Here is a 26,749-nt window from a genome sequence, read left to right on the forward strand (position 1 = left end):
CCCAATAACTCTATGAGCATCGCTTATCTCTCCTATAGGATGTTTATATTGATCATATGGACACCTATTCAGCTTGTTTCAGATCCACTCTTTATAAAAGATTAGCTCCTTTAGAGTTCTGCAGGGTACTGAGCATTTGTGCCAGGTGTCAAACACTCTCCATGCCAACTGAAGAACTCACCAGAATTCTTACCGGATTGAGCCCAGATGCTCAATTCCCATGTTCTAGATCTAACACACAGCCTCTAATCAGCGTATGAGGACACAACAGGTACAGTATGACGAGCAGCACTTATTCTCATTTAAAAATGCTCAATGTACTAAAAAAGTATAATTGTATCAGATCAGCTGTGCTTATATTTTAATATAGTATTCTTCTAAAAAGTCTTAGTCACCTGTGGATTTGCTTTTCTGCCTCAACTGTTGCATCTCCTGTGCTTCCTATAACTTAGAGGAGGAAAAGATGCAGCTATTGCATTGCATACTACAAATTGATCATATTCCTTTTTAATTAATAATGATGTAATTTACCCAACGTGTTTAGGGCATGACACTAAAACCACTGCTAGCATGGGAAGAAAGCTAAAGTTTTCTCTGTAAGTGGAAGCAACAGGATTAAAGGGATAGAAAAAAGTGATGTACAATAGGCTTTTGTTTGGATTCCGGCAGGAGGTTTCTGTAGCAGTGTTTTTTCAAACATGAACCACTTCCTTCTACTACTTGCTGGGGGAAGGGGTGAGTCATAGTATACCAGTAAGTAGCCATCTCGCCTTAACTGCTGAATTGTAGCTTTAAAAGGAAGTGACATGTGGTAGGGAGAGACGTCAGCTGAGAACCACTTTTTTTTTTTTATGGACCACCCCAGGGTGGAGTCAGGCTTTCTTTCCAGTGTTGGCTGACTTACAGCTCATGCAAACTAGTGGCAATTTCTGAGTCTCAGCCTCTCTCTCCCTTTCTGTCTCTGGTTTCTAAGCACACATGTCAAGGTCTGGGCAGGCACAAGGTATGTGATCTGATATTATTCATGCTACTTCCAAAGAACTTTGCGTTTGCTTCTTCTTTACTTGACTAGATTTCTTTAAAAAAGCACGAAGACATTGAGTGCAGAGAGTCAAAGGACAGAAAGAAGCAGGCTAGAATGAGGTGTTTATGTGAGCAGCATGTGGTTAGAGGCAAGCAGCAGGTTTGCTGGCTCATAGGAAAGAACTACTCTGATCATTTTCCCTTTTTCTTTTCTCCATTTGTGCAGTACCTTGGTTTCAATTTTTTTTACTACATTTAATCATTTTGCTTGAAAAAGCTGAAGCTGACTAGAATTTTCCTGCTACATATTGGCTCCCTTTGTGCCATGCAACATGCTCTTTCTTTCTTTTCTCCTTAGTGTTTCCATGGAAACTACAAATACCATGGACCTTGCTCTAAATATAAATATCTATATTTCTTTCACAATTTTGCATTTGTTGAACGTTTTGGATTGATATTTGCCAGGATGCAGCATGCAGTTTGTTGTCTCCCCTCCACTTTCATTTTGGTTTTCCCCTATCACAATAGAGGAGGGGGGCAGGGAGGGATAGTGTTGCCTTGGAAACGGACATTTGTGACCATCTATTCACAGCTGCTTTCATGGAGATGCTTTCTACATCAAGAGGACTGTATCATGCCTAGATAATTAGCTGTTTGAATAACATGTAGGTATGTATTGAAATAAATGCAGTGTATTCGTCTTCCCATTGTACCTAGAAGAATTCCATAAGCCATAAGAATCTGAGAGCAATGTTTAGAAATAGTGAAGAAGAGGCTGTGTGCTTAGTGCTGGATATATGTTTTAAAGTTTTGGTTGGCTTTTTTTGTTTTAAAGCTGTGGTTTTCTGTAAAAATGAATATATTCAGCCTATCAACAGTAGTAAGAGTAGGTCAACTTTGCCTGCACAACACTGCATTGGTTAGTCCAAATCTTTACTATAGAGCAGAGGTTGTCAAACTGTGGTCCATGAGCTCCATTCAGGTGGTCCGTGGTTAGTTCCCTCTAAGGTGCGTGCCTGGGCGGTCGCACATGAGAGAATGAAGGGCCAACCACCTAATTAGTGCAGCTGCGCTGGTGTGGCTCCAGTAATTAGTTGCCTGGACCCTGAAGAAGATGCACATGTAAGGTGAGGTGGTGGCCTTGTGGGGATTAGGGGGTAGGTGGGAGGGGGCAGTGAGGCAAAAAGGCGGGGAGGAATTTGGGACGTTCAGGGCTGCGGCGGCCAGAGAAAGAGGTGACTTTCCTCAGTTTCAGGGCTGCGGCTGCCAGGGGAAGATGGCCCCTCCTTCCCAGCCTCAGCTCTGTGGTGGAGGAGAGACCCCCTCTCATTTCCAGCCCCAGTGGGGGAGAAAGGGTACATCCATCGCATTAGAGAGGTAAATCTACTGATATTAAAATCTGAGTTATGTGCTTTTATTTGTAGAACAAAAAAGCTATTTATTTTTTTTTATATACCGCTTTATCCAAAGTGCTTTACAATAGTTAGCTATGGTACAACAACATTTGGAAAGATCATCAAGTGGTCCTCTGAGACCCCAGCAATTTTCAAGTGGTTCGCAAAAAAAAAAATCAGTTTGAGAACCATTGCTATAGAGCATTGTTCAGCTGTGAAATGATCCGTAAGAGGATTGATTCAACAAGTGAGTGTTTACCCATGTGTGTACAAAACGGTAAATGAGGATTTGTTCCATTCTGACCAGAACTTTATATTCTGTGCATTTGGTTTTTGACTCATCCCATATTTATTTGTCTTGCATTTCCAAGACCTGTACGTGCTTAATAAGATGATTTATGCACTTCTAAGACTGTGATTCAATTAATGCTAGCAGTTATACCAAGGGAACATAACCTCACTCTTGACTGATAATCACTGCCACCCCAAACTGAATATCACTTGCAAAAGAAAAAATTAAGAGACCAGGAACCAAACTCTTCTCTTTGACACCAGAGAAGTCCCACTGACTTCCATGTGCTTACTCCAGTGTAACTGAGAGGAAAATTTGGCTTCAGGTGCCTATGGTTTCTGTGTGTATTCCTTACTTTGATACAGAACTAAGGTCTAAAATCATGCTATGTTTTTCTTATATCTTTAAAATTTAACAATGTAAGTGCACACACCTAATCACATTTTAAAAACTTCAATAAATATGCAGGAAAAGTGAGACTATAGGTACAATGCTCTGCAAAAAGGGACATGCATAATCTTTAGTGATACTCTGGCATGGGAAGAGGTTGGAATTCAACCACTGGCTCATAGGGAATATCACATTGTAAAGTATGCAGTGACCTGAACAGAGAAAAAGTATTCCAGTTGGCTGATGGATGGGATTGCTCTTCGTGAATGTACAGCTCAGCTAAAACTGTTGTCCAGTTTTTTTAATAATCACTAGTAGCTGAATAATGGGTATAATTTGTAGAATAATGTATGTGTGGGGGAAAAAAGCCAAAAATTGCCAAGAACTTAAAAATTGTGTGGTGACAGACTGTGAATCCAAGTGATAATTCAGTGTGATGATATTCTGAACAAAAGGAGGGTAAAGAACTCTCAACTGTGCTTTTGGCTGTTTCCATACCTTCACACTGACTCAACAGACAGGCTAGCCTTCAGAGTCATATTTGGAGTTATTACGTAGGCTGTTCTGTGTTGATTTGTGTTTGGGGATGTTGTGCTAAGAGACTTGGGTTGATTTGTGTGGATGGCAGTTGGGCCAAGTAATCCACCATCTGTGTAGTCTCCCTCATGCAACCAATTAAAATGATGCATGCAAATTAGCTGTAGGGTGAGACCGGTGACTACTTGAGTTACCTGTGATATCACAATGGTCTAAGACTCTCAGCATGGCATAGCATGCCTTACTGTAGCTGTACACCTCATGGGAGTAATCTGTAAAGTTCAAAATGGCTGAGAACTTTAAAAATGGATGGTAACAGACTGTGAAACCCAGTGAAGATTCAGCCAGCCGATATTCTGAACAAAAAGAGCTCTCAGTCAAGCTTGTCGTTCCTTTCATTGCTTCACACTGACTGAATAGACATTCTAGGCTTCAGAGGAACACATAGAATATCATTATAGAGATGCTTTCCATCCATAGAGTCTCCCAAGTGTTTCATAAAAAAGCTGTAAGGGATTGTATTTTACAGGTGTGGAAACTGAGGCACAGAGAGATCATAGGCGCAGACTACGTGGGTGCTCCAGGGCTGGAGCACCCATGGGAAAAAATTAGTGGGTGCTCTGCACCCACCAGCAGCCAAGCTCCCCTCACCCCCCGTCCCACCTCCTCTCCCCCCCCCAAGCGCACCGCATCCCCACTCCACCTACCTCCCAGCGCTTCCAGCCTGGCTGCCACCAAACAGCTGTTTGGCAGCGTTAGCACACTCCAGGAAGAGGGGTGGGAGGAGTGGGAACATGGCGTGCTCAGGGAAGAAGCAGGGATTTGGGGAAGGAGTTGGAAAAGGGGTGGGAAGAGGCGGGGCCTCATCGAAGGGGTGGAGTGGGGGCAGGAGTGGGGCGGGGGTCAAGCACCCACATGAAAGAGGGAAAGTCGGTGCCTGTGAGAGAGGTGAAGTTACTTGCCCAGTGTATCCAGATCAGATCAGAGGCAGTCAGTAACCAAGTTTCCTGATTCCCAGTTGAGTGCCTCATCACTACACTACACTACACTCCCTCCTACTGACTATATTGGGTATTTTCCAGGCTACTAGATATAGAATTCAGTTCTTGTCAATCATATTGCTTTGTATCATAGTCACAAAGTCCTATTCAGCAGCAAATGTGTGTCTGGCTGGGACCACTCCTTCCACTGTACTGTGCAAAGACCAGGAGTTCCTATAGAATTAGCCTAGCTTTTTGCTTAAAAGAAATAAGTCATGGGAAGGTGGGGGGCAATTGGGTAGTCTCTCTCATCTCTGATGAAGGGCAGCTGATTTGCGAGTTGGGTCTCTCCTACCTATAATCACATGCCTGAAATGTTGGCTGTTTCCCCATCCCCAGTTGCAGTTGTGAAGGAAGGGGTCACCTATTTGTGGGAGCTCCCTCCTCTTCTGACACTTGAGATCACTGTTCTCCAGGAACAGTGGAACACTTCAGTTTTACAGGAGCTACCTCTTCTTTCTTTTCTATGGGTGATGCTCACAGCTCATAAAGATGTTTTCAGGTGGGAGACAGTCTTCAGGTCTCTTTTTAGATGACTTTCAGTTGGGTAGGGAAAAGCCTACCTTCTGCTGAGCTATAGGGAAGAACTGAGCACGATCAGTGTCTTCTGCAATGCTTTCAAGCAGGGTGAAACCAACCCAGTTCTGTTTTCTTGTCTAGGGGCGAAGGTATTGCGTAACGATTTCCGCAGGCTGTTGTCAGATTGAAGCGCGTCTTTGGAATAGGAGGCAAACTTTCCAGTTTAGGAGTATCACAGAGCTTCTAGGAGGCTGCACCCACTGAGGTAATCTGTGCTTGCGCAAGGCCCTTAAATAGAGTATGGTTATTGTGGGAAAGGTGTATCCCTGTTGGAAATAGAAATACCTATGTGGAGTGACGGTTGTCTGTCGGTCATGTCGTACCACTTTAAATTTCTCAGTGCATTACAGGTTGCGGTGTCATAGTAGGGTAGGGATTCTGTCACAGGTATCTTTCATAACAGTCAGGTGGCTGGCCTGGGCCCTGCTCAGGGGAGAAGGGTGTAGTCTTACATAATGTGCCCTGATTTTACTGCTTGACATTAGAGGCAAGGTAGAACACTCTGTGCAGCACTCCCTGATGAGGCTTTCTAACCCTGGAGGACACCATACCAGCCCTCCCAGCTCTGCCCCTGAGGTCAGTATAATGAAACCATGCATTACAGCCAAGGCATAATTACTGTATTATACACACATGCTATAGTGCTTTACATCCCCCCACCCTACCCCCAGCTAAGACTAATGATGCAACATCTTCAGCTTCAAAAACACTGGTCTCTGCTACTTCAGCTAAAGGAGAACTCCCCTGGTTTACAGATCTCTTCTCCTTACTTTGGGTCAGCACCAAGAGGGCAATATCAGCACACACTAGTCTGTGTGTTGCATTAGGATACACTAGAGCAGGGGTGGGCAAACGTTTTGGCCCAAGGGCCACATCTGGGTATGGAAATTGTATGGTGGGCCATGAATGCTCACAAAATTGGGGGTTGGGGTGCAGAAGGGGTGAGGGCCCCAGCTGGGGGTGCAAGCTCTGGGGTGGCGCCAGAAATGAGGAGTTCAGGGTGTAGGAGGGGCTCCAGGCTGGGGCAGTGGAGTGGGGAGGATGGGGGCTCCAGTTGGGGGTGCAAGAGGGTGCTCTGGGCTGGGACCGATGGGCTCAGAGGGTGGGAGGGGGATCAGGGCTGGGGCAGGGGGTTGGGGCACAGGAGGGGGTCAGTGGTGCAGGTTCTGAGTGGCACTTACCTCAAGCAGCTCCCAGAAGCAGTGGCATGTCCCCCCTCTGGCTCCTATGCAAAGGCACGGCCAGGCAGCTCGACATGCTGCCCCCATCCATAGGCGCTGCCCCTGCAGCTCCTATTGGCCGCAGTTCCCAGCTAATGGGAGCTGCGGGGGCAACATGTGGAGCCCCCTGGCTGCCCCTATGTGTAGAAGCCAGAGCAGGGACATGCTTCTGCTTCTAGGAGCCGTGCAGAGCCACAGCACATGTGGAGCAGGGCAAGCCCCAGACCCTGCTCCCCAGCAGGCACTCGAGGGCTGTATTAAAACATCTGAAGGGCTGCATGTGGCCCCCAGGCCGTAGTTTGCCCACCCTGGCACTAGAAACTTGTGTTAGGCACCATGCCTCCATCATCAGCAAAACACTCATTAACAACAGCAATTTCCTGACTTTTGTGAGGAAGGGTCCTAGAGACAGCACTGTCTGCTTGGGGTTCATTGCTTGGCTGAGTTATATTTCCACTGTTACTATATGAGGGAATCCTAGTTTCATGGGTGGTTGGCCCCTTTAAGGGGAGTTAAGGGCCAGTCTGTCTGTGATAGAGAACAAACCCATCTCTGTTCACCTGTAAGTACCTAACTGCCTATGCAGCTAATTGGCTAACGAGCACCTGGACCTTGTGAAAGGCTACCAGAGCTGCTAGGGAGAGTAATTCCTATGGAACAGAGAAGGTGAACAGTTAAGGAAAGGAACCTCCCTGCTTGCTGTAGGAGGCTCAGCCTGAAAGGAGCTGTATGCTGTTTGGAAAAAAAAGTTGTAGCTGCCAGAAAGCCCCTGACTCTAGGTAAGGAATGAAGGTTGAGTGCCTTGTGTTGAAAGGGCCTGGCTGTGGAAGTGAAACTTGGATAGTTTCTTCCTTGTTGCTAAGATGCTTGGGTGAAAGTTTTTCTTGTGTTTGTTGAACTTTCTGTTAATAAATTTGACTCCGGGGGGGGGGGGGGTATTTGATACATAAAAGCTTTGTTGAACTTATTGGTGACCCCACTACAGAAATTCAGCCAGGGCTGCGTGGCCAGGGATGTGCAGGGATAGCACACAGCTTTTACACCAAAATACAGTTGGGGAGCAGCATTTCAGGCACCCTCTGTAACATTAGTGTGTGGAAACTCAACCTGCAACAGGACTTCCTGACAGCGAGGGTGTTGTGTGGCCCTTCCCAGTTATGTTTTGGCACAGGTATACTGATATCGTGCTTGATGGGCTTGAGACCACACTTACTTGCTACATGGCATCAGGATAGTAGTAAGAGAGGGTCTGTGCACTCTCTTCCCCTATCCCTCACTGCGCCACCCCCCCCCCCAAAAAAAAGTTTGTCCTGCTGCTGTGCTGGAAGGACAGCTTTTCAGACGTTCCTGACTCACTTCATTTTCTCCACACTTGGCTCTTCAGAAAAGAGATGTGGAGATGTCCGGGACAATGGAAATGAAGTGAAGCAGAAGCATTGAGTTTGGTGGGGTGGATACCCTATAGAGGGTCCCTTCTGAGGAAAAAAAGATTTAAAGGAAATGGTTGCAAGCATCTGAATTTGCAAAAAAGAACCAAAAACCCTGTACTGGAATTCAGGCAGCTGCCTAGAAGATAGGGCACCTGATTAGGAGTCAGCAGACCTGGATTCTCATGCTGTCACTTGCTTATTATTTCGCCTTGGGGAAAAATTACTTCAATCTGTGTCTCTGTTTACTCTCTCCCTCCCCTCATATGATGAGACTGTACGATTTTGAGGTAGGGTTGCTAATTCTCCAGGATTGGCCTGGAGTCTTCTGAAATTGGCATCGATCTCCCGGTGACTATTGAAAGCAATCTGAGAGACTTTAATAGGATATTTTAAGAAAATGACATTACATTATATGGAGGGGGGGACTCTCCCAGAATACCTTCAGTCATAGTTGGCAACCCTATTTTGAGGGCAGGGACAGTCTTCAACTCTTTGTACAGCACCTAGCACAACAGGGCCCTGGCCTCAGTTTGGGCCTCTAGATGCTACTGTAATAAATAATTGAAAATGGGAGAGGCAAACAAGCAGAATGACTTTTATTACCAGCCAAAGAGACTGAAGGGCTTTTGTAAACATATGAGGGTAAACAGTACAAGACCGAAAATAGCCCCAATAATCAACGAGAAAAGGAGTGAAATTGGAGAGTTTATTTTTCTTGCTAAGGTTAAACTAAAGCCTAACTTTGCATCTGGGTCCACATGGCTATGTAAGGGTTTATCTGTGGATGCAGTTGCAGGATTGGTGCCTAGGCCAGGACAATAAGAAAGGAGAGAAGACCTGATTTAAAATTGTTGATAAAAAGCTGGCAAGAGAATACCTGAAAAACTTGAACAGCAACTGCTCCTAGTGCTCTCTCCATTTCATGAGAGAGATTTCCAGCAATAGCCGTATGATAGCTAATGCGTGCCCCCTGCCCCACACACACTCAGCCCAACCTGCCCCTTCCGCACACAGTTACTCAAATGTCTGGAGACATCCAGGCTGGTGCCATTTGGGTTGTTGCTTCCCATTTCCACTTGGCAAGAGGGAGTTGTGCACAGAGGGTCACATCTGCATACAGACCCTGTAGAAGATCATTGTCTATGAATCATGCTGACATTGAGGCTCGTGTAGCTTTGGATGTCTTGAGATCAAGACAATATTAAGTCTAAAATAGAGATTGAAACAGTCTTTGAATATCCACAAAGCCATGTATTTCTGAGCTGATGGCAGGGGCCATCTTAGAAAAGTAATATCAATGCTGTCAAACCTACAGCTGAGTGAGGGGAAAATGGGAGGGACACCAATGTAATGTGAGGTTTACAGCTGAAGTTCCAATGCTACATGGTGTTGAATGTGAGTTTTCTAATACTGGCTCACAGCTCTATTGGCAGTAGGGTGACCAGACAGCAAGTGTGAAAAATTGGGGTGGGGGGTAATAGGAGCCTATATAAGAAAGACCCCAAAATCGGGAGTGTTCCTATAAAATCGGGACATCTGGTCACCCTAATTGGCAGAGTTACTTGAGTGCCTAGGGGTTCAGTGTGTCTCCCCCCACCTCCAAAATCACAGATGTAGCCAGGACACATTAGTCTTCCCTCCTTTTCCCCAGGAACCTGCTACTGACTATTCCCCTAAATATTTCCAAAAATACTTGGACCATTTCTTCAGTGTGCTACATTCTCTCTTGCTCTCCCCCTGCAATCCATCTTAACAGGACCCAACACCTGGGAGTTGGGGACAAGTGGAGAGTGTCTCGCACTGAAATTTGGGTCTGCCAACTGGGCCCTAAGGGCCTACTCCAAAGTTCATTAAAGTTGATGAAAAGACACTCGGGGCAGATTTTTAAAAGTATTGTAGGTGCCTAAAGAATGAGAGTGGTGTTTTTGTAAATCCTACCATGAGTGAATCTGCATCTTGAGGTACCTACATACCTTTTAAAAAATCTGTCTCCCACTGACTTAAATGGGCTTTGAATCAGATCTAATTGAAGGATTCTGCTAAAGGGGAGTTCAGATTGTTTTGAACTGGTCCTGGCTTTGCATTATGAGAATACAAGTACTCTCATAGTGACTCTGCATTCAGCTACTTTGAGGGGTCAAGTTTTCCAAGCTGTTAGGGTCTAATCCAAAGCCTGTTGAAGCCAATGGGAATCTTGTCTTTCAACAGACTTCACTGGGCTTTAGATCAGGCCCCAAATGAGGTTTGTTGTGTGGTGGGTTTTTTTTTGGTTTTTGTTTTTTTTAATTTTTTATTTCAGCTTTATCCTCTGCATTCCAGAACCCCTGACAGACCTTCATGCTCTAATGCCCTAAATTCCACCAATTAAATACCAAGGATTTTGCCATCCAATTTTTCAAATTAAAAGTGATTTGACTAAAGTGTAAAAATCTAATCCGGGATTATAATCTACCAATTTCTTGACATTCATCTCTGAGACTGAGCTGCGTGAAAACTGAGTGTGTAAGGATAGTTAGGCTTTACCTGCCATTCATATGTTTCTTCTGTGTGGGTGCAGCGCAGGCTTCTAATGAGAGATTTTCCTTTGAACCCACTGGAATGGAGTTTTGGCTTGGTGCATACATTCTTTTATATTTTCCAACTGCTAGGTGTTGCCTGTTGGTGGTGGAAGTTTATATCTCTGCATAATATATGTTGAACACTGTTTTCCTCTTCAGTTTAATAAGATTTATCATTGTTGTCTTGTCTTTTTTTTTTTTAACAAGGCATGGGTATTTTATTATTCCTTCTGTGTGGTTCTATTCTATCCCAACTCTGTATTTGCATGTAATAATATTTTAATATGAAAGTTACACTGCTTCCGCCAGTTTTAAACTTTAAGCCAATGTCAGGGATAAATGGCAAAGTACTTAATTGGGAGAGGTGTCCTATGTGATACTCTAAAGATCTGTCTTAAGTCGATTATCTCTTCACGTGTTAATGAAATTTACAGTCAGTATTCAATCAGGAGTATTCAGTAAATCCAAACACTTTATGGAGAATTTACAGGATTTTTTTTTTCAAATTTCACCTTTTATCTTCAACCCATATTATTTTGAACTAACTTATTTTCATTTGTAATCAGTAGAACTGTGCTCTGTTTGAGCAGTGCTACTAGTAATAATGTCTAGGTCTTATATAGCACTTTTCATCAGTACATCTCAAAGTGCTCTCCAAAGGAGGTCAGTATCATTATCCCTATTTTACAGATGGGGTGCAGAGAGGTGATTTGCCCAAGGTCACCCAGAGGCAGGAATGGAAGCCAGGTCTCCCGAGTCCCAGTTCAGTGTCCTGTCCACTGGTCAACACTACTTCTATAATCATGATTATGCTACCTGTGTCTGTATTGCTGCTAATGGTGCAGTAGAAAACTTAAGTATTGGAACTACTTCTGCAAACTTTGATGGTTTTCAGTACCATCAATTTCCCAGGTCACTGGCTTTATCCGCTTTCTTTATGCCACTTCCAGGATCCTTTTAAAAAAGATTTTCCCCATCATCAACTGCAAGCTAGTATTCCCAAGACAACTTACGCTATTCAGAAGCCATATGTTCTGTCCCTTTTCTGCAGTGAAATTAGGAACTAGACTCCTGCCAGAAGTTCAGGGAGGGCTGCCAGAATTTTATTTTATTTTATTTTTTTAAATCCACATAACTCCATTAAGTATGAACAGGTTGCTGAGGAGGAACACCAGTGACTTGGTCTTTGAAGATGTTTCTCAAGCAAACTATGTTGTCATCTTTACAGAGGACTACTGTTTACCTTCTGGATATTGTGAAGAAAGTATCCAGTGGCGTCTCTTTGAGTCAGCCAGGTTTCCAGGTGGGAATAATGAAGGTCTTACGTGCATTATATTACTACTGCTACATTTTGGACTTTAAGGACCAGATCCACAAAAGTACTTTGGCACCTAAGTCCATGGTTTAGTCCCTAAGTTCTAGTTTTGGCTCTGCTGTGATCAGGGGCGGCTCTAGGCACCAGCAAAACAAGCTGTTGCCTAGGGCGGCAAAATTTAGGGGGCGTCCCCTGCGGCCGGGGGGGGGCGGGAGGCTGGGCCGGCGGACCTGCCGCAGTCATGCCTGCGGGAGGTCCACCGGAGCCCCGGGACGACCGGACCTGCCGCAGGCATCACTGCGGAGGGGGCGCTTGTCCCGCGGCTCGTCTGGACCTCCCGCAGGCATGACTGCGGCAGCTCAAGCGGAGCCGCCGGACCCGCGAGCCATCCGCAGCCGCGGGAGGTCCAGCCGAGCCGCGCGGGACCAGCGGTCCCTCTGCAGTCATGCCCGCGGGAGGTCCGCTGCTCCCGCGGCTCCGGGGCGCTTCCCGCGCATGACTGCGTGGGTCGGCCAAAAAGCTAGAGCCGCCCCTGGCTGTGATCCAGAAAACCCCTGCTTGATTGCCGCTGAACTTTATAGGCACCTAAACCCAGTGCCTAAATATTCTGTGGTAAAAGTACCCTTGGTGCTTAAGTTTCTGCCTTTGGGCCTGCATGCTTCTGCTTCATCTGATCCGGTAGGCATGCTCGGCGGTTGCCTACTGGATTGGGTCCCATTCAAAATTCAGGAACGAGGTGGTGGTGTCCCTCTTACAACTTCGAGCTCAGTTAGAGCACTCACCTGGGATGTGGGCAACAGTTCCCCCTTCTGCCTGAGAGGAAGGAAGGACTTGAAAAGGGATTGTTCTGATGTGAGAGTCCCCCAATCTGTCTTGTTGAAGCTATTGGATAGTGTGTAATTTTTTCATTGGAGCAGGAAGACTGGACTGTGGGTCTCCCCCCTCCCTGGTGAGTCCTCTAAGCACTAGACTAAAGAGTCATTTTGGTATGCATGGGTGTCAGGTTGCATAGGCAGGGGGAGGCATTGCCTCCCCAAACAGCCAGGTGTGACCCCGCCCCCTGCCATGATGCTCCCTGTGTACAGCGGCAGCTCCAGTTCTCCTGGCTCTGAGTCCTTCCCTCCTGGCACTCCTTTGGGGCCTGGGGCTAGCCATGGGACTGGGCCGGTGGCTGCGGTGTGGAGGGAACAGGGGTGCCACTCTGGGCTCCAGTGGAGCTCCAGCAGGGTCCTTGGGTGGAAGGGACAGGGCTGGGGGCTAGCCTCCCCAACTGGCAGTTCATGTGCTGCCCATGTTGGTATGTCTACACTGCAATTAAAAACTCACGACTTGCCTGTGATAGCTGACTCTGTCTCAGGCTAATGGGCTGTTTAATTGCACTGTAGATGTTTGGGATCCAGCCTGAGCCTGAATGTGTACACGGCGATTACATCCCCAAGCCAGCAAGCCCAAATCAGCTGGCATGGGCCAGCCACAAGCTTTGAATTGCAGTGTAAACAAACCCTCTCTCTCTGGCTCGATGATGATGCTTTCTTTATCCAAAGTGAAACTGAACCTGCATCTCTCACATCGCAGGTGAATTTCCTAGGCTCTTAAAAGTTTAGGCACTGCAGTGCTCACAAAGTCCGTTTGTGGAGCCCGGCCTAAATTCAGAACCTCCAAATCATAATAGAGACCCACCAAACTTACTACTGAGTACCCTGTTTTTATTCCTTCCCCTTCCCACCACTCAGAAATAAGTTAGGATCAGATTTTAGAGGGAGAGAGTGGACTGGATCACACTCTGTGTTCGTACCTGCTAAGTCATCCATTGGCACCAACAGACTCCATCTACTCTGGGTTTCCTTCTGTGTAAAATAGGGATAGTAATACCCCAGACAGGTGCTGTGAGGCTTAGTTCATTCATGTTTAAGTGGCTTGACACCTCCACTGAAAGGAGCTGTATTAATGCAGCAATAAATAAATTTTAAAAATCTACTGTTTCCTAATTGTACACCCAAAAGGACCTGATCTTGCAAACACTTCAGTAATTTCACTTGTGTACATATATGGGTAGTCCTGCTGGACTCAAGGGTGACTAGTTGCCTCAAAACTGCTCATGCATGCAAGTGTTTGCAGGACATAATGTGTTGCTGGTGTGTAATTGTAGTAAAACTTTTCTTTTTTTAAATGGCTTTGTCATTTGTCTTTAAGAAAAATCAAGGGCTCATCATGGGTAGGGAATGGAAATAAATGTTTAAACTCCAAAACTAAACAACATGTGAGAATTCACCCTTGTTCAAGACAGCAAGGACTACACTCGGTGAGGTTCAAAGGCAATAAGACACCTGGAGCTTCTGCTAACCCTCTGCTCAGGTTGCATCTGCAGAAGTGAGCTGTAGCCCACGAAAGCTTATGCTCACATAAATTTGTTAGTCTCTAAGGTGCCACAAGTACTCCTGTCCCCTCTGCTCAGGGTGAATTTCCCCCCTAGTTTTCATTTTAAAACAAGATAGCAACTTTTTGGGGGGAGGAGGAGGAGTCCTCTAGTCTCTTCCAAGCACTCTCAGCAAACCACTTTTCTACTATAAAATCTATCTCTAAGCTTCAGTGCAGCCAAAAGAACTTGGAGCTGTCTTACCTTGCATACCCTAAATAATGCCCATTTCAGAACATTATCCTTTTAAAAGGTGTGTGAACTCAGTGGTGATTGGCACCCCTGGATCATCATTGTGTCCTGTATCCAGTCTACTGCTTGCTCCAACCCCCTCAGAAATGCTGAGCTCCATGCTCTTTGCACACATCTTCCCCCGCCTGGCCACCTGCAGCATTGCTCTCCATTCCCTCCCCATAACTCAGCATTCATTGTTCCACTCCCCACCGTCCCTGGCACTGTCATACTGCTGTGAACAATTAGTTGGATTTAATTGGTTCTTTTCAGAAGCATATGTAAAACTGCTTCATGTATGGCTGCTCCCTTTGAAAATGACTCAGGTGGCTGCTCCCAGTCCTCATTATTTATATTATCGTATTGCCTAGGACCCCCTGTTATGGACCAGGACACCATTGGTTTTTCTCAGCTTGCCTTCATCCACTTACCTTACTGTGCTCAGATATGTGCAAGCATGCACTCACTTCTTACTCGAGAGAGAGAAGCAGCATTCAGGGTGATAGAGCAGACAGCAACATCCCTCTGCATTGTTAGCAATGGAATTAAATCATATACAAAGAGCAATATGCTGTGGGAAACAACCTGGAAAGAGCTTGCACCACTCCTTTACTGCTGAAAGCAGGCAAAAGGCTTTATTAGTTAGCTATTTCTGGGCTTATTTTTCCCCTCTTACATCAGCTGGGACACTGTCAATGTGATTATTTTAATGGACCAACTTTTTAAAAATTCCAGTTTGTGAAGGAGCACTCTTTAAACAATTCCTTTTAAAAATAAGTGTGTTCCTACTTCCTTGTTTGACTATAAAGCTCTTTCAGCAAAGGATGAATTGACTATAAAGGGGAATTGAGTATAAAGGCCCCAGTTGAGGAAAGCATCCCTCTTTAGGAAGGTACTTCAGCAATAAGAACTGCCATAGTGGGTTAGACCAAAGGTCTATCTAATCCATTATCCTGTCTTCCAACAATGGCCAATGCCAGGTGCTTCAGGGGGAGTGAACAGAACAGGTAATCAGCAAGTGATCCATCACCTGTTGCCCATTCCCAACTTCTGGGAAATGGAGGCTAGGAATGTCATTGAGGCACTTATCCTCCATGAACTTAAGTAGTTCTTTTTATGAACCCTGTTATAGTCTTGGGCTTCACAACATCCTTAGGTAAAGAGTTCCACAGGTGCATTGTGTGAAGAAATACTTCCATTTGTTTGTTTTTAAACTATTATGTCATTTGGTGACCCCTAGTTCTTGTGTTATGAGAAGGATTAAATAACATTTGCTTATTTACTTTCTGCACACCAGTCATGATTTTATAGACCTCAATCATATCCCCTTTAGTCATCTCAGTTGAAGTCCTAGTCTTCTTAATCTCTCCTCATTTGGAAGCTGTTCCATACCCCTAATCATTTTTGTTGCCCCCCCCCACACTTTTTTTTAAAATGGGGCAACCAGATGTGCATGTAGTATTCAAGTTGTGGGTGTACCATGGATTTTTATAGAGGCAATATATTTTCTGTCATATCTATCCCTTTCCTAATGATTCCCACATTATCTTTTTTTGACTGCCTCTGCACATTGAGTGGATGTTTTCAGAGAACTATCCACAATGATGCCAAAATCTTTCTTGAGTTGTAACGGCTAATTTAGACCATTTTATATGTATCGTTGAGATTGTTTTCCACTTTGCATTTATCAACACTGAATTTCATCTGCCATTTTGTTGCCCAGTCACCCAGTTTTGTAAGGTGCCTTAGTTACATCCAAAGCAGATTGCAAAGAGTTAAAAACTACTCAAGATTGTATCACCTGCAGATTTTGCCACCTCATTGCTTACCCCCTTTTCCAGATCATTTATGCTTAAGTGCTGTTCAAGTCAATGATATTTAAGCATGGGATTCAATGCAATCCTGAATTGGGACCTCAGGGCCTGATCTTATGCCCTGAAGTCAGTGGCATTTTGCTAGTTGACTTCAGTGGGAACTGGATCAGGCTCTAAGAGAACAAATGGAAAAATAGAGACAGTTCTTCCTGTAAACTCCCTCAGTTATAGCTATTGTGGCATCTATTGGACTATGCTTTTTTGGGGAGATGCTGTAGTGTTACTCATGTATGTACTTGCTAACCACAAGCAAGAAGAACAAAACACGATTTCCTGTGACTTGCTGTGTGTGTATATATAGAAGCATGATTAGAGGAAACTCTTGTACTGCAGATGATTTGAAATTGGTTTTAGAATAATGCTTATTTCTTGTTGTTGTTTGTTTGAATAAAAGCTTATTTAAACCCAGTACTGAGGCTGCTTTGTTGCCTGACTGCATTCCCTGCCTCAGCAACTGGTTCTGTTTTGAGAGTCAGTTTCAGTCAGCAATAACTGTGGTAGTGTGCAGTGTCCTGTAAGGTGTCTGGCTGTTCTAAACTTCCCACTGAAGCTCAACACTTTGGACTGTCATTCAGCAAAGCACTTAACCATAGCCTGGATCTGTAATGAGACTTAGACATGACAATGCTGAGCACTGCAACCCCTAACTTTTAGACGCCTAGAAAATCACTAGTGCAATAATGGGATCCACAAAGCCTGGGTTAGGTATCTAGGCTCCCTATACAATGCATAGACAAGGACATGCCTAAAGAATGGGATCCACAAAAGCCAGGATGCTCAGCAGGGAACCACCTGGCCAGCCAATGGGAGATGCTGACAAGAGAGGTGTCCTAAGCCCCATACCTCTCATGGAATTAGATGCCTAAATCCTAGAGACAGCTGGGAATCACCTGAAGTCAAATGGCTTAGAAGCCTAAGCTGCTGCTTGCAAGAAATGCAAGAAGTGGTTGTGCCTCGGCTTCCCTTATAACTTTTAGTCCAGTGGTTAGAGCACTCACCTGGGCTGTGGGAGACTGGTTTAATCCCCCCCCCCCTTTCTGCCTGATGGGGAGAAGAGGCAATTAAACCTGTGTCTCCCACATCCCAGATAAGAGCTCTAACCACTGGACTAAACGTTCTATAAGGAGGCACGTCCTCCTCTGGATTTTGAATGGGCCCCATTCTAAGAGATCAGCCCCACAGGCGAGGTGAGTGATGTGTATGTCTCTCCCTTCCCTTGAATGTTTCTCTCCCATCTCCACCCTTCCACCTGATTTAAGGATTGTGCTGGGACTTGTATGGGAGATAAATGTCTGGATCCTTAGTGAGACAGCAGTGCACATGCCTAGAGGCAGGAACTTAGGCATGTAGGGAACTTTTTATAGTGAAAAATGTAGGTGCCTGCTGAGTTAGGTGGCAGCTCAGTGTGAGTTTTGCAGTGTCTAACGCTGGGACTAAGAGCCTAAACCCCAGATTTAGATACTTTAGTCTGTTCAACAAATCCATCCATATGCAGCAAAACAGTTTAAACTCATGCTTTGGTTTAAACACAGTGCTCTAAGGTAAAGCATATCTTAGGTACCACTTGTAAGCGTAGCAGGTACAAAAAGCTCAGGCAGAAATGTGATTTCAAGTTGTGTCCCATTAGTGTAGCCTAGAGCCCAGAGAAACAGGGCAGTTTGACTGAATTTGCTGCTAGGAACTCTAAAATTCTGTTCCTGACACTCTCCACCCCAGTTTATGCGACTTTTAAGCAAGTTGCATAATCTCCTTGTGCAACTGTCATGGGCTAGCTGTCCTTTAAGGGGACTCGGCTCCGCTTTTCCTGTGATGTGGCAGTTAACCCCCAGCTGATCCTGATCTGGTGACTCAGTTACAGTTAGTGATCCCAGCTGTGACAGGATCAAGGCGGACTACATAGAGATGAAAGAGAATGCAGTGAAGGAGACCCAGGAAGGAAGAGCAAGGGAGCTATCACTCTTAAGGAAGGGTCTGGTGAAGGTAGGCTGAAGAGGGCCTTGTGACACTGCACCCCATATTCTATATAGAAATATTGTTATGATATGAATATGGCATAACTAAGATGATGGGTCATGTAGGTATCATTAAAGGTTCTGATCTACTGAATATGTTTATCCAATTTGTATGAACGTATCATTTCTGTATTGGAGGTTAGGAATAATGACTATGTAACAATTACAACTGTGTGTGTATTTGGGGGAACGCCCACTGGATAGTAGGGAATGGGCCATTAGAAAGAACACTCACAGCCTGGCTACACTTGCAGATTTGCAGCAGGGTGTGAAAAAACACCCCTTCCAGCGCTGCAACTTGCAGCGCTGCAAAGCGCTAGTGTGATCAGAGCCCCAGCGCTGGGAGCATGGCTCCCAGCGCTGTACGTTAATCCCCATAGGGAGGTGGAGTACGGACAGCGCTGGGAGAGCTCTCTGCCATCGCTGGCGCTCTGACCACACTCGCGCTTCAAAGCGCTGCTGCGGGAGCGCTCCCGCGGCAGCGCTGTGCAGTGCTAAGTGTAGCCATAGCCTAAGACTTGGAAGATACTAATCTCCAACCTTCCTGAGAAGCTCCCCAGGCTGTTGCTTTGACACTACAGGGTAAGGTGATCAGGTCACCTGGTACTAGACCCCCATCTTGGGCTTTCAGTATTTTTCCATTAAGAGGGGGTGGGGAGGAGGGTTAAACTGGGAAACAAAAGATTCCCACCTTTATGTAAATTTTATTTAGGGCTGTGAAGTAAGTCCATCAGGACTCTTCTCTGTTGCCTCCCAGTCCAAGAGGGAAGATTGCAAAAAACACTTGACGGGAAAGGCAGCAGCCGAGTCCTGGCTGAGATAGGGGTCCAGTCTCTAAAGAGCAATAACTGGAACTCTAAGCTACAGAAATGCTGAAACCTGCCTAAAACAACATTTTACGGTGAGAAATTACATTCTGTAACCTGTTTCTTGAGTATATTAAGCTTAGTTTGCATGTTTTGTTTGCTCAGTAATGTGCTTTGTTCTGTTTGCTATCCCTCTAATCACTTAAAATCTATCTTTTGTAGTTAATAAACAAAAAAATAAGTTTATTATTACAAATCCAAGTTTGTACAATTCATATCTGGCGGGGGGAAGGCCAAAAAGCTGTGCAAATCTCCCTCCACATTGAGGGAGTTGTGATTTTTTTTTAATGAGTTTGCAGTGTGCAGATCTCTCTAGTGCAAGACAATATTTTGGGTTTACATTCCAAAGGAAGTGAGTGCTTAGTAAATCCCTGAGCTGAATCTTCCCACACAAAGCTGATTTCAGTCTGTCTGCAGCTGGGTGTGGCCTTACCTGTGAGTGCACTAGAGAAGGCTTGTGAGCCTGGCACAGCTAGAACAGGATGAGGAAACCCAGGCTGGTAGAACAGGCAGAATTAGTGGGACCTCAGCACATCAGCTGGCACCCTGGATGGGGGGGGTTCAACCCTGTCACATGCCTGTAGGAAAGAGGGAGGACCAACAAAAGAACTCTGCTCTTCCCCACTACCGGGAACTGCAGGGAACTTCAGCATTGTTTGAGAGGGGCAGAAAGAGCTTCTCTTCGGAGGTTGGTGTGGACTCTTTAGCTGGACTTTCCATTTCTGTCCCCTTCTGAGACTATGAAAGATTTGACCTAGCCAGAGGGCTAAGTCATTGGACATGTATTGAGAGAGGTCAAAGTGGTCAGTAGGGGGCACTGGAGACAAAGTACTGCAACAGCCTCATGGGGGGGCAAAATAAATGTTTGGAAGTGGTGTAAACAGAAGAGGTGTATGATCTGTCTTGCTTCAGAGCAAAACTAGATGTGTCTGACATGGGGAAGGAGGAGTGCAGAGTAGTGGCTACTATTTATGGTCCTGACCTTGTAACCCCTTAGTCAAATAATTGTATAGCCTTAGACTACTCACTAGATAAGTGTTTGCAGGATTGGGCCCTCTATCTGTTTCATGCCAAAGGGAAGTGCCCATCACAAAGCATCCTTTTGTTTGTTTGCTTTGACCACTTCCCCCAATTAATTAAAGGGTGTTGGTAGGATGGCTGCCCAAAACCCCTTTTTCTATATTAATGTCTTCTGAGAATGTATTGATTAGGCCTTTGTTTTCAAAAGGTGGTTATGGCTTGCTGTTATGAGCTGTAAGAAAATCAGTGTGTATGTTTAATCACACTCTCAGAATTATGAGCCCAGTAATCTCTTCTCATTTACACTGGGGTTAACTGTGGGTGACTATAGAAAACAATATGGTGACATTGGTTTAAGTCGTGGCATCATTGGTTTTTTTTTAAACACTGAGGGGACAATGTCCTTGCCTGTGTTGACAACTGTATCTTTGATTATTAAAATAACATTGTACCTTGCACTACTTATGCCTTTATTTATACTGTTTCCCAGGCTACAAGAAGTGCCTTAAGTCAGTACTATTTTTATTTTATGGTTACTTTCACTCTTTCACGTACTTGTTCAGTGCGGTGATGTTTGAGCTGCACACGCTGCAGGGGAACGTTCTTAAATCCAAACGCTAGTTTGGATTGAATTGGGAGTGGGGGGGAGGAAGAAGAGGGGGAACCTATTGAAATACAGCTTTGTAATTCCTAAGCTTTTAGTTTTTTTTAAGAGCAAGTGTCTCTACTTTGTCCTTACGACAAAGTTCCATCCCTAATTAAATTAACTGTTTTTATTAAACTTGATATTGGTATCTTAGTCTATTAAATGCTTTACAAGCTTAAATTTTGTGACTGAGCTATGAAACCAGACAGTGACTTTCAAATGTACCATTGTGTCTTCATGAATTATTGCAATACACTTTGTTTTATCAGTGGTTGTTACTTAAAGTTTAGTATAAAAGGCCTGCAGTATGGCATATGTTGAACATAAATGTAACGTGTTCAAGTTTTAACATTTTTCTTTGGAAACTACTGTAACAGTGATAAGAATGAATTGGTGAAGTAATGATGAAAGGCTTTTGATCAGCAACCCTTAATACGTGATTTTGTTAATCATGTCAAACTGATTTTTTTTCCCCATACCCCAGATCTCCATTATACCAGACTCTGTTTTCATTTTATATTATTTATTTGTTCTTTGATCCAGACTCCCACTGATCTTCGGGAATTATGTTAGATTAGAGGGATTCTGTGACATGGAATTAAACAGGCTAGCAAGTACAAAAGGCAGTTAATCCATTTTAATGAATGATTTTGTGATAAGCCTAATTGCTATGTTTTCAGTCAATGTACAGCATGCATTGATATCTTTCCCACCCTATTGTAATTCAGTGTCGGCTATCTGTTTGTCTAACTTTAAATGTGAGTAATCCCATTGATGGATTGAGGAAGTTGGTCTGAATCAGGAGAGAGGGTTCCTGTGGTTTTCTCCACATACACCTCTACCTCGATATAACGCTGTCCTTGGGAGCCAAAAGATCGTACTGCATTAAAGGTGAAACCATGTTATATCGAACTTGCTTTGATCCACCGCAGTGTGCAGCCCCCCCCCTCCCCCCGAGCACTGCTCTACCACATTATATCCAAATTTGTGTTACATCGGGTCGCGTTATATCGAGGTAGAGGTGCACTTGTTTACTTTTGGCAAAACTTACCGTATATTCCGGCGTATAAGACGACTTTCTATATTAAAAAACAACCCCCCAAAATCGGAAGTCGTCTTATATGCCGGGTATAACAGCGGGCGGCTGGGATTTAAAAGGCTCTGGGCTCCCCGCCGCAGCGGGCAGCCCAGAGCCCTCTGATTCCCAGCCGCGGCTGGGATTTAAAAGGCTCTGGGCTCCCCGCCGCAGCGGGCAGCCCAGAGCCCTCTGACTCCCCGCCGCGGCTGGGATTTAAAAGACGACCTCGGAAGGGGGGGTCGTCTTATAGGGCGAGTATAGCCCCAAAACCTATATTTTAACTCTAAAATTAGGGGGTCGTCTTATACGCCCCGTCGCCCTATACGCTGGAAAATACGGTATTAAAATCACATTGAGGAAAAAGCACCAGTCCTCTCTTAAGGCTGTGTAAGATCAACAGGCTGCTTCATGAATTGTAGCTATATCCAATCCTGCTCAAACATAAAAACAGACTTTAAAAAAAACCTTGAGTCATTGACCAAACTAATAAGCTTACAGTCTCAAAAATGAATTTTTAATAACAAATGTGTGAAAACAGGGATGTGATAAGGGTGTACTACTACTAACTGTTTTCCAGCCTTATTGATAGTGGCTGCAACTGTGGCAATAAACATATGCCACGTTGTCACTTTTCAGTCTAAGGAGAAGTGTCAACTTTAACTTGTTTTCAGGCAGTATAACAAATAGAAGGAAGCAAATCTTCATTACACAAAGGGCATATCTTGCACGCTGAGATGTGGGTCGATACCACGATTAGTTTAATGTAGGTCACCAGCAACTATGAGATTTGGTGTTTTAATTGTCCTTTTCTAGCTACAGCTTGGTCCAAAAAAACAACCTTCCTTAAACCCTGGATAAATCACTTCTTTATTAGATTGACACCACTCTGAAGCAATGTATTCTGAAACAGATGAGCCATGAAACATGGGGTATCAGGTTCAAGCTGATTTGGATCTGGATTGTTTACTACAATACCAATAAAATACTATAGTTGTGTTTAGGGGCACTAACTCAGGATCAAAGCCCCAGTGTGCTAGGGACTGTACGAAGTCAGTCCCTGCCTCCAAAAGCTTGCAATCCAAGTGAAAATACTGGTGAGATTACCAGATCCCAGTGTGTAACTTCCTTAGACATAGAAGATCCAGGAACAGATTTACTTGAGGACAAAATGTCCAGATAAAGTGTATTGCAGCTAGACATATGAATTACTGTTTTGCAAGAGAATATCAGGGCAGCAATTCTTGCTACAGGGTATGCTATTAAAGGAACTTTTTTGCTTTTTTCTATTAGTGTGAAATTTTTTGTTTAGTTTTTACGGTTAGTGACCTTTGATTTTTATAATAAATGAGATGGACTTTTTTTTTTTTAAATGAACGATTCACTGGCATTCCAGCACAATGCAACGTGGTGGGTCATATGTTGCTGAAATCAATTGAGGGGGTAGTTCATACATCTAACAAGACTAGAGTTCTGCCTTGTGAGCATGGGCCCGAATATGCACTCCTTATTCAGGCAGCACTCTCACTGGCATCCGTGGGAGTTCTGTTTGAGTAAACGCTACTGAATTGGATCCTTCATGTCTGGACGCTAATATTTATACTGCTTTCTGTGTATATTGTGCCCAACCAGAAAATTGTGAAAACATGAAGCAATTGAGCAAGCTGTGCATATTGAATGCTGTGATAAGCACATTCTCTGTCCAAAATGTTAATAGTTCCCTCACTGAGTTCAAATGACAACAGGCCAGCAAAACAGTGTCTAGAATTGAAGGTCTGCTTCCTTGCAGGAGCAGGATTGGGGTCCAAATGGGGAAGGAAAATACAAATGATAGATGGAGAGTTTAATTTGAATATACCAAAAAAGCATGTTTATGTATAGTGAGCAATGAAGTAAATACGCCCGAAGGAGAGGTTTTTAACAGTCCTAAAAATGAGGTAACGTACTTTCTTTTGCAGTGTGGCAGAAAACTCCGAAACTGCTTACTTTAATAATGGAAAGAGTAAATATAATGGAAGGTGTGTTTATCCATGGAAGCATGCTTTGTTAAAATCAATCATATGTTACTTATACAAAATGCAAATTTACTTGGATTTTGTTGGTAACTTTGCAATTATGCTCTGGATAATGTGATAGTGTTAGCTATGGTGATCCCAGCTGACTGAAATCAGAGTTTTGTTTAAAAAAGAATGATGCTTTCAACCAGACAACCATCACAATTTCTGCCCACAAAGTCTCAATAGTCAATCTTTATTTTTAGGATTTCCAGGTTGGTATAGGTATAAATTCAGAGCTATAACCTTCCATTGGTGATATCTGTCAAGCAGGGTTATTTCCCTTGTTAAGCATATCAGCACAGAAGGGAGAGAAAACACATTTTGTGTTAATGCTACTGACTTTGAGTAATAAACTGGATGTATGATAGTTCTCACTTTATCTATTCAAAGGACATTGTCAGGTCAATTTTTGGGCCTTAACGTCTATCTTAAAATTGCCTAGTGGTGATGTACTTTTTTTAAAATGTCACCACTTTGTCACAAAAAATAATTCCTTTATAAGGGATCTACAGGCTATATTGTTGGGGTGCTGTTGCTGGCTCTGTAGCAACAGTTGCCTAACCAACACTATTCTGAGAGCTCTGCTGCTGAGATCCTGTTGAGGATGCCAGTTCGTAAAGAAGTAAACCAAGACTTGATGATTGCACTGCATTAGAATAGCAGGAGAAAAGCCACATGCTAATTTAAAAAATTTACTTTCCTTAAAAGGAGGAAGACTTCTTATTTTTAAGCTTCCGATATATAATTTCAAATTATGGAGAATGGATTTGATGTTTGATGGCCCTTTGAAGCTTTTGTAGGCTTAAAGGTGACCTGCAAAATGTTCTGAGCTGGCTCACTTTTTCAGCTTATCTGCATTACTGAATAAAGACTCAGTCCTGCAAGATGATCAGCTCACTTGCTCTATCAAGCAAAGCAGTTTTGTAAACATCTGGGTAGTTTTATTGATTTCAGTGGGACTGCTCGGGTACCTAACATCTCTACTGCACTGAGCCAGAATGCTTAGCACCTTGCAGAACTGAGTGTTTTGTAGAGGGGGACAAGGCTTCAAAAGCAAAATAAGTTACACATGCAGGTATGTATGTAGTACCATTCACCAGCAGGGACTAAGTGGCTGATAGCTCAGAGTACCTTGTGAGCCTTGATTAAAACTGCTGCCCCAGGGAATGAAGCAAACAGTTTTTCTTTGTGTTTGTTTTGAATTTCTCAAGACTGTAAGGTTTCAGAGTAGCAGCCCTGTTAGTCTCTCTTCAAGACTGTAAGAATGTAACTTTTGGGGTTGATCATGAAGGTAAAGTTCAAGGAATCTATCTTATTTTGAATGTAATTGTGTGAACACCCTTCTGTATAGCTGTTTCATGCTTTATCAATAAGGATCTGATTCAGCAAAGCATATGAACACGGTATCCAGCAAAGCACTTAATTCTTGAAGTCAGTGGGATTTAGGCATAGGAGCAAGTGTTTATCACCAAGTGATGTAAATTGATTGAGAATGTGGCTCTTTTTCGGTGTCTGTCTTCGTAAGTATTTTGTAACCAGGTCTTTCTCTTAAGAATAGAAGAAAAGATTTAGTAGGAAAGCAGTGACTCCACATTAACACTAGCAGTGAGTTATCTATGTATTAATGTTTGTTTCTGTTTTCTAACAGCTGGTATTGTTGCTTGGTTTTGCAGACTGTCTTCTGAATTCCTGGATTTTCTCTTTCTGGAAGTTCCCCTTGCATTCTTAACGAACCATGGACATCATTGGCTTTCTGAAGTCTCAGTTCATTTGCCACCTTCTTATCTGCTACATATTTATAGTGTCGGGACTGATAATTAACTTCATTCAGCTCTTCACACTTGTCCTCTGGCCAATCAATAAGCAGCTTTTCAGGAAGATCAATTGCAGACTGGCTTACTGCATTTCAAGCCGTAAGAATTTTTTTAAAGTTTTTATTTCCATATCTTGACCAATGAATTAGTTTAAGTAGTACTATCTGTTTGCATATTCACTCATATAAATCCCTACATTTTGCTGTGAGCCTATATGTGTATTGGTTAAAGTATGTGAGGTTTTATTAAAATGTGCTATAAAGTATAACTTTTTTCATCCACTCATATTGAGGCATTCACTTGGCACAAGATAATATAGATATTGGACTCTTATGATGAGCATCATGTTTGATTGGCCAAAAAAGTAAATACTGACCCAGGAATGATAGAACTTAATATTTACAGAGGCATACTGTCACTGTATATAGTTACATACATTCTAAATGGTTCTCATCCAGTATATCTTCTGATTTCTCCATTATCCTGAAGATTCATGGACACACACAACTTTATTTTTTAAATTGGGTAAGTGTTCCAGATTTCAGTAGTGTTGGCATGAAAAGATGATAAATAATACTGGCTCACAACATGACTCTTACATTACTAGCTTGATCTGAAACTATTGTTTTTATTCATTGAATAAACATGTCAAATTGTAGATTACTGTATCTATGCCAGGGGCATAGCCATGGGTGGGCCTTGATGGGCTGTGGCCCACCCACTTAGCATCCTGGCCCACCCAAATCTGAGCAGAGATGTAGCATTGCCACAGTGGCCTGGAGCATCACTCAGGCACATGAAATCCAGGATGGAGCTATGTGCCAGGCCCTTCAGAAACCTATGCTCCGGCAGCTCTGCCTTGCCATTTTCTGAGCTGCCCCATGTGTGTGCCCATCTTGGCAGGTGAAGCCCTGTGTCTAGGGGGTGGCATCAGGGGAGAAGCTGAGCTAGCACAGTCTG

The 26,749-nt window shown here is 43.8% G+C and overlaps 1 protein-coding gene across 8 annotated transcripts in view; it reads left to right on the plus strand.

The window, feature by feature from the left end:
• The first annotated feature begins 852 nt into the window (after positions 1–852).
• Positions 853–26,749, plus strand: part of AGPAT4 (1-acylglycerol-3-phosphate O-acyltransferase 4) — a 123,830-nt gene continuing 97,933 nt past the window's right edge. For 2 of the 8 annotated variants that reach the window (XM_039529614.1, XM_039529622.1), the window contains exons 1-2: positions 7,100–7,254; positions 25,649–25,888. In XM_039529614.1, coding sequence (XP_039385548.1) covers positions 25,711–25,888 — 178 coding nt within the window. In that variant the 5' untranslated portion in view covers positions 7,100–7,254; positions 25,649–25,710. Of the gene's footprint in view, positions 1,004–1,669; positions 1,693–2,308; positions 2,401–5,336; positions 5,461–5,652; positions 5,832–7,099; positions 7,255–11,644; positions 11,767–25,648; positions 25,889–26,749 lie in introns of those variants that run through there. The other 6 variants (XM_039529618.1, XM_039529617.1, XM_039529621.1 and 3 more) reach the window with 6 other exon arrangements.

The sequence above is a fragment of the Mauremys reevesii genome, linkage group 3 (assembly GCF_016161935.1).
Source record: "Mauremys reevesii isolate NIE-2019 linkage group 3, ASM1616193v1, whole genome shotgun sequence".
Taxonomy (NCBI): domain Eukaryota; kingdom Metazoa; phylum Chordata; order Testudines; family Geoemydidae; genus Mauremys; species Mauremys reevesii.